Source organism: Otolemur garnettii, unplaced genomic scaffold (genome assembly GCF_000181295.1).
Source record: "Otolemur garnettii isolate 467f Iridium unplaced genomic scaffold, OtoGar3 scaffold00101, whole genome shotgun sequence".
Lineage (NCBI taxonomy): Eukaryota > Metazoa > Chordata > Mammalia > Primates > Galagidae > Otolemur > Otolemur garnettii.
Genome location: NW_003852496.1, coordinates 4917403 through 4925529, shown reverse-complemented (window position 1 = coordinate 4925529; position 8127 = coordinate 4917403). Strand labels below are relative to the sequence as shown.

Genomic DNA, 8127 nt, shown 5'->3' with positions numbered 1-8127 from the left:
GAGAAGCTTCGTGCTCATTTGGTCCCATTTCATCCTCACAGCATATATTCAGGTACATTCTATCCTCACCTCCACGTTACAGGTTAAGGACCTGAGGCTCAGGCAAGTTAAGTAACAGAGTCTAGTGATAAAGCTAGTATAATCACATTGTTATTTATTGAGCCCTTACTGTGCTAGGCTTGACTATGTGCTCTGTGCTTGAGATTTGGGCCCTGGCAGGCGGCTCCATGGTCCACGCCCTTAAACACTCTGTGACTGCACCCAATAAGCATTCAACATGCTCCCAGTCAGTGCCAGGTGTAGTGGGTGGATCCATCTTGCCCCTGGGGGGGCTCTCATTCTTCATTTGACTCAGAATAGCCCTCTGGGGCAGGCAGCTGCTCCATTTTGCAGCTGAAGAAACTGAGGGAGCCTGTGGAGGGAAAGCGACTTGCCTCGGGTCATGTAACCTCAGGCTCCTGCGGTGGGCCCTGTGGCCAGGGGGGTCTGTAGGGGATTAGGGACCCAGAACTGAATCTTGAGCTGGGCTGATCCATCTCTCTCTCCAGATATGGTTGTGGTCCTGGGGGCATCCTCACCTTCGAGGCCTGGGACATTTACAGGGCATCCTCCAGGGTAAACTGGTGATAGGAAATCCTGCGGTGCTGGGATACTGGCTCTCCCCTGACCTGCGGGCCTTAGCATTCATCTGCCCTTCTTTATTTATTGCTGTGCTTTCCACATGTCAATTTCAGCTGGCTCTGGGACTGCCCAGGCCATTTGTCTTTTTGCCAAAGGCAGCAATGAAGGTGGAGAGTCTGAACCTTGGCCTGGGCTCCTGCTCCGGCTCTTTGCCACTTAATAGTCTGTACCACTCTGGGCAACAGAGCCTTCCCTCTCTAGGCTTTGCTGGCAGGCTAAGCCCCTTCCTGGGCTAACCTTGTCTGGCACACAGTAGGGGTTTTACAAGGGCTGGTCCCTGGGCCTACATGTGGTGGTGGCCTGGTCTGGTGGCTGGGATCTGAGACCTTGCTTTGCCACTGCGTGCTGTGTGATCCTGGGTGAATCCCATACCTCCCTCTTTGACCCTCAATGTCCTCATTTGTAAAATAGGGGAGCTCCTGAGAGCACTGTGAGGATTAGACAAGATAGTGCATGGAAAGCACCAGATTCTTGACTTTCTTGCCTTTACCTTGCTGGACCTCCCATCTCTATTCACATAGAAGGCTTAGACTCCATGAATAATAATCACACTCTTACTCATTAAGCACTTGCTCTATGCCTGTGATCTCATGCTACCCTCGTCTATCAGAGGTAGGAAGTATTAGCCCCGTTTCTCAGATGAGGAAAACTGAGGCACACCAAGTTAGAATTTGAACTCAGGTCTGCCCATCTCCAAAGGCCTGTGTTCTTTGATTTCTTTCCTTGCTTTTTGTTTGCACAGCTAAATTGGAATTTTGCTGTTCCTTAAGAGACTAAGCCTTGCTTCTGCTGAGGAGAGGCTTCCAGGGGGGTGGGACAGGGCCTGTGGCAGTGGGGCAGCTCTCGTGATGTCCTCAGGTCTCAGGAAGGGGCCAGTGATCTTGCTCAAACATCCACTTCCTGCCTCCTGGTCTTGTCCTGAGCAATCTCTGCCACCCACCCCTGAAGGATGAAGAGACAGAATCTCCCAATGAGTCAGTGTAAGACCCGCCCTCTGCCAACTAGTGCCGCCCTGATACATTTGGCTGGAGCCCACTTTCTGTGGGGAGCTGTGAGCCTGGGGCCTGCTCTCTCTTTGTTTAAAATGGTTAATCCACAAATTTCAGGGAGTCATTAAAAGCATGGTAGAAACAAAAGGAGACTCCTGCATGGAATCAGAAGGGCTGGGAGATAATTGAGAAGGGAATCACTTTCTCGCTGTGTAATTCATTTTTATTAATTGGCCAATCTGTTTACCTAAAATTGCCCTGTCCTTCCATTGTAGGAATCTTGCATTGAGTGAACACAGGGCCAAAGCCTGGATGTGGGATTATTGCAGAATGATGGGACTTGGCGGGAGTTCTGCATGTGGGAGAAACCTCCACCTTTCTCAAGGGGGGCCCACACTGCTGCTTCACACCCTGATTTCTGCGGCAGCCGTGAATCCTGAGTGGTGCCTGGCCCTTTCTGTGTGTGTGGTCTGTACCCCGGATCCAGCATACGGGAAAAAGATGGTTTGCAAAGTTAAAAGATGGAAGAAGCCCAAGCACCTGTCTTGGTGGACAGAGGGTAGAAGCCTGGGCATCTAGGTATAGCACATATACCTCTGCAGTGTATGTGCTCTGTGACCCCAAGCAGGTTGCTAACCCTCTGCCTGTTTCCCCTAACTTGCCCTAACCAAATTCAGGGGCCAGATTGGGGGCCCAGAGAGAAAGCTAACCATGTATGAAATAGAAAAGGATGTCTCATACGTGTACTGAGCTCTCGCTGAGTGCCGGGAGTATTCACAAGTAGTCCATCACATCACAACTCCCCATCCACCCAGTTGGGTGGCTTCTCCAATCATCCTCATGTTACAAATGAGGTTAGTTGTAGGGATTAGGATGGAAGAGGCTTGTCAATGGCATCATTCCACACTGGTGACCCATCACATATCTGGGCCTGCGCTGCCTGCTCCAGACACAGGACAAGTGAACCCCTATCCTTGTCTCAGGAGCTCTCAGTCTTGGGGGAAGTTAGACAATCTCAACCTAGTAAGAAATGCTTTACTGGGATCCATCAGTCAAGCAGTTCCAGCTGGTAGGGCTGATCCCAGAGTTCATTTGGAGCCCCGCTAGAGAGGAAGGACATTCCAGGCTGACAGGACCTCAGGTGCAAGGGCTAGAGGCATCAAACAGCTACCCCATGGAAGAGGGGAGGAGAGATGGGTAGATTTCAGTAAAAGGTCCAGTAGCAGGGTCCAGAACTTCCCAGGATCCCACTCCCCAGGCCAGGCTGCAGTGGAGGGAGGGGGCCTTGACGCAACCGATGCCACCGCCGCTGGCTCCGGGGAGATTATCTATTTTAGCAACTCCGGGAGGGCGGAGGCAGGGAGCGCCCAGCCTCTGCCAGTTAGCGCTGGCAGCTCCGGAGCACAGGACTGTCGGGCTCCAGGCGCACGGGAAACCGGGCGTAAGCTGCGCTCTGTCCCCTGGCACGGCCCGCGGGCAGGAGGGGCGCGATGCTGGCTGTGTCGCTCAAGTGGCGGCTGGGCGTGGTGAGGCGGCGTCCCAAAGGTACCGACCGAGGGGGACGGGCACGGGCGGCCCCTCTGCTCCGCCAGGGACTTTGCGCCCGGCCCTGGGGCTGCGGGTCTGGATAGAAGGCTCAGGCTGAGAGACCCAAAGGGACTTTTGCCGGCTTCATCACCAGCTCCGTTCACCTTCCATCTGCCTCCCTCTCTCTTACTGGTCTTTTGGGGCTTCTCTGCTGCGTTTCTCTTTGCGGCTGGGTCTCTTGCCCCCTCTGGGTCTCTGCCCCAGCCCTCTCTTTCTTCCTCTCTCCATCTCTTTGGATCTTGCACTCTCTCTGGGTCTCTTCATCTGTCTCTCCACCCATCTCCCCCACCCCACCCCTCAGACTCTGCCTCTGTCCTCTCACAACCCCACTCTGTCTCTGAGTCTTTCTGTCCTATTCTTCTGTCATGGCCTCTCTCTGTCTCCCTCCCATCACCCCATCCCCTTGTGGGGTAAGTCTCCTCTGGCCTTTTCTCTCCTTGTTGAGGCCATGGGGCTGTCTGGTCAGGTGGGGCAGGCCAGCAGGGGTGCTATGTGAGAAAGAGAGAGAGAGAGAGCTCCTCTATGTATGTGTGTATGTAGATGGGCTCTGGGGAGCCCAGAGAAGTGTACGAGTGGGGAGCAGGGGCAGGTGAAGGCTGACCCGCTCTGGGCAAGACAGAATGCCATGCTAGTGCTATCCTATCCCTGGACACATGTGCAGACCCTCAGGGTTAGAGTGAGGGTAGGGACAAGGGTCTGGAGCTGACAGTTAAGCCCCCCAGGCTGTGTGACCACAGGCTTCACCTGTGACCTCATGGGCTGCCATTGCTTCACCTACAACATGAGGGAGGAGGAAGGTAGTAGATTCTCAATCTGTACGTTTTAGGCTGAGAACTAAGAATAAACCTGCTGTTAACATGAACAACAGTAACGCGTGCCAGGCAATGCATTCACTTGTTACTTCCTCACAACAAATCAGTTCCATCCTTATTCTGATTGTGCATAGAAGGAAACTGAGGCACAGAGAAGTTAAGTAACTTACCCAAGGCCACATAGCTGACATGACATATGGAGGCTCTTTCTAGCCAGAGACCTCATAACTCTAGACGCTGAGGCGCCTACATGGGGGGGGGGGACCTCTTGGAGTGGTGAGGGGCCTGGGGAGCAGCTGAGGGCTCTAGGTCCTGTGCTGGCCTCTGAGAAGCTGTCGGTCTGACATCACAGAGAGCCCTGAAGGGTCTTTCCACAAGGACAAAGCAGCCAATGCCTGGAGGACATCAGGGACTTTCCAGGGATTCCTGTACTGGGACCACCACCGTGGGAGAAGCCCCCTTTCCCGTCTGCAGACCCTGAGAACCCAGTCAGATTCTCCCAGGCTGGAGGAATAGATGAACTCATCTTGTCCCAGGGCTGTTCCAAATTAAAGTTTCCCCAGGATGTGGAAGACAGCCTACTAAATGCCATGGATCAAGTTCTACATTTTGGAGATGCAGTACATGCTTACATTGGCTCAGACAGACCTGGGTTCAAACCCCATCTGTCTTTTACTCCCTTTGTGACCTTGAAGAGCTACTCAGAACCTCAGTTCCTCATCAGTAAAATGGGCCCAAGAAAGAACACCCCCTTGAGATTGCAGTGACAATTAGAAAAAGTTGGGCATGCAGTGGACTCCTGGAATTTTGAATTCCTTCTTCCCTTTAGCAACCCAGCCACTTCCTTCCTCTCCTTCCACCCCGACTCCTTGTCCCACATACACATACCATTGTCCCCAGGACAGTTGCCTCTGGGACCAGCAAGCGCTTAATAGGAAATAAGCAAAGAAAAAAAGACAGGCGTACAGCCTGGTTAATTGAGGACACACTGTGTGCAGATGTGTGCCAGGCTCCTGCCTGACATCTCTCCACTTCATGGGGCTCTAAGGGAGGCACAAGGAACTTGTTTTGCTCATAAAATGAACCTGAATGCCCATGAATATGAAGGCTCAAGGGAGAAGGAGTCAAGAGATTTGGGGGGAGAGTGTGGAAAAGCTGTTTCTTGTGTATTCTTTTTCAAAATATATTTTTAAAGGCCTGGGGATACATCTCCCCATTTCCAGTCTGCATTCCTTTTTTTTTTTTGAGTATGTGCACATTAGGTGAGATCCCACCTCATGACCTCTCTCCTTCTGCCAAATGTTCTCCCCCTTCCTCCTCCTGTTCCCCTCTACCCTCCGAACTGGACTATATTAGTGATTTATTGTTCTTAGGAGCATGTAATTGTTTATATATTGATTTCATATTAGTATGGAGCACATCGGATATTTTTCCATTCTTGCTATACTTTACTAAGAATATATTTCAATTCCATCCAGGTAAATGTAAAAGATGTAAAGTCTTTATCTTTTTAATGGCTGAATAATATTCCATGGTATACAGATACCATAGTTTGTTGATCCATTCAGGGGTTGTGGGCACTTAGGTTGGCAATTATGAATTGAGCCACCATAAACATTCTAGTGCAAATGTCTTTGTGGTAAAATGATTTTTGTTCTTCTGGGTAGATACCTAGTAATGGGATTGCAGGGTTAGATGAAAGGTCTACTTTTAGATCTTTGAGGGTTCTCCATACTTCTTTCCAGAAAGGCTGTATTAGTTTGCAGTCCCACCAGCAGTGTAGAAGTGTTCCTTTCTCCTCCTATCCATGCCAGCATCTGGTATTTTGGGACTTCAGCCCATATTCCTTTTATCCATCTTTTCTAGGTAAGACTCTAGAGTTTTTTTAACCTGTGATTACTTGAAGAGGATCCCGGTGTGACATGGCCATGTAATACTGCTCCTGTATTTGAGGGTCCAGTTAGTGCCTGGAGAAGGAAGCAAAGATTTTTTTTTGAGACAGAGTCTCACTCTGTCACTCTGGTAGAGTGCTGTGGCATTATAGTTCACAACAACCTCAAACTCCTGGACTGAAGCAATCCTCTTGCCTCAGCCTCCTGAGTAGCTGAGACTATAGGTGCCCACCAACATGCCTTGCTAGTTTTTCTATTTTTAGTAGAGACAGGGTCTTGCTCTTGCTCAGGCTGGTCTTGAACTCCTGAGCTCAAGTGATCCACCTGCCTCCAGCCTCCCAGTGCTAGGATTACTAAAGATGTGAGCCACGGCATCCAGCTGGAAGCAATGATTTTGCTTGAGAGAGGGCAGGGGAGGCCCAAAGTGGGATTTTTAAGGATGAGTAGGAGTTTGCCAGGGAAAAGCTTGTGCAAATGTCTGGAGGTTTGAAACATCTGCCTCAGGGAACTGCAAGAACTTTCAGCATGAAGGGTGTGGGGAGAGAAGGGAGTCAAGCTAGAGGTGGTGGGCAGCTGTGGAGGTGGACTCTGTCCTGGGTGCAGGGGAGCCATGGGAGGTCCTTGAGCGAGAGAGAATGGAGGAAAGCTCTGAGTATTAGAATAGGCTCTGGCTTTGGTCTGCTGCCACAGGTGGGGCTGCAAGGACGAGGCTGGGGTGGGGTCCAGACAAGAGGCAAGGAGCCAGGGCTGCAGGATGGCAAAAATCAATGGATGTTGAAGCAGGAGAATAGCCTGTGTCATTCACTCAGTCAACTAATATTTATTGAACACTTATTGTGTGTCAGGTACTGTTCTAGCCCTCCAGGGATACAACAGGGAACAAGACAGTCCTTATCCTGCTGAACTGTGTCTGCCTGTGTGCCCTCCATGGGACACATTTGTGATGAATCATTCACTTCCTCCTTCTGCTCCTTAACCAGACTGTCCTCTGACTTGCCTTCACATCCCACTCCTGGCATTTCTCCTTGCAGTCACGTTGGGGTCTCAGATCTGACTCCCAGCATGGAAATGAGCACCCTCCTTCCAGTGCTGGCCCAGCAGCAAACTCCTAATCCATTGCCCTCCTCCGTGCCCAGAGGCACCAGAATTTCAGAGCAGCCACAGTGTCTCAGAGATCATGGCATGTCTTTCTTTATCAAGAAGCCAGGGATGAACTGTTGTCCTACAATTGTTCCTGGAATTGCAGATCCCAGCAGCCTGGAGCAAACCTCTGGACCTGGGCTTTGTTCCTCCAGTGTTTACTGATCGCTTGCTGTGCTAAGCACGGCACGTGCATTTTGTCACGTGATTAAAATAGCCCCATTTTGCAGCAGAGGAAAGTGAGGCTCAAGAAGGAAGTTGCTTTCCAGGATTACATACCTAGGAAGGAAATGGCATTTGAGCCCACTCCATGCCAAAACCCAAGTCCAATCAGATGCATTCCTCAGTTTATTCAGCCTCCCATGCTGGTAGCAAGGGGATCCGCGTGATCCTAATATGTGGCCACTGTTCTGCTTTTTCAGGCTCCCCCAAGATCTCTGCCCTCTTTCTGCTGCCCCTGTCCAGGGACAGCCCTTCAGAGGCAGTGATGGGGCTCTGCAAGGTCCTGTGCTCCGGGCTGAGCAGGCCCTCCCCACCTGGCCATCACCTCTGCCTATACCCCACCCTGTCTGTTCCTTCTTGCAGAGCACAGCCTGCAGATGAGTGCAGGGCCTGGGGGGGGGGGGGGGGGGGGATCTCAGTAGGACAGAGCAGGCAGACCAGGCCAGGTGCTCCCTGATTCCGGGCACACACATTGGGTGCATGTCCCAACTGCATATTAGCCTTGCTTGAGCCTCCTCTGGAACCTGTGCTGATCTCGTCAGCTCATGTCCCTGCATTGTCTCCACTTGTCGGCTTGGTGTTCAATCCAGCAGGCCCATCTGCCTGTCTTAATTGCCTGGATAATTGTGAAGGCTGCCGGGCCTGTCTCCCTGCCTGGGGAAATGGTCTGATGGAGCGAAAGGAACATCCATCAGCCAGGAAACAGAGGCCAACCCCAAATCCCCGACTCTCTGTGGGTCCTTGAACAGGTCCCTGCCCCTCAGCCTCCGTTTCCCTTCTGTACCCCCAGACCTGCTCTCCTGG

General features: G+C 51.5%; 1 protein-coding gene across 1 annotated transcript in view; it reads left to right on the top strand.

The window, feature by feature from the left end:
- The first annotated feature begins 3160 nt into the window (after window positions 1-3160).
- Window positions 3161-8127, top strand: part of GRIP2 (glutamate receptor interacting protein 2) — a 59900-nt gene continuing 54933 nt past the window's right edge. Inside the window, exon 1 of the mRNA XM_012809214.1 lies at window positions 3161-3215. Coding sequence (XP_012664668.1) covers window positions 3161-3215 — 55 coding nt within the window. The remainder of the gene's footprint in view (window positions 3216-8127) is intronic.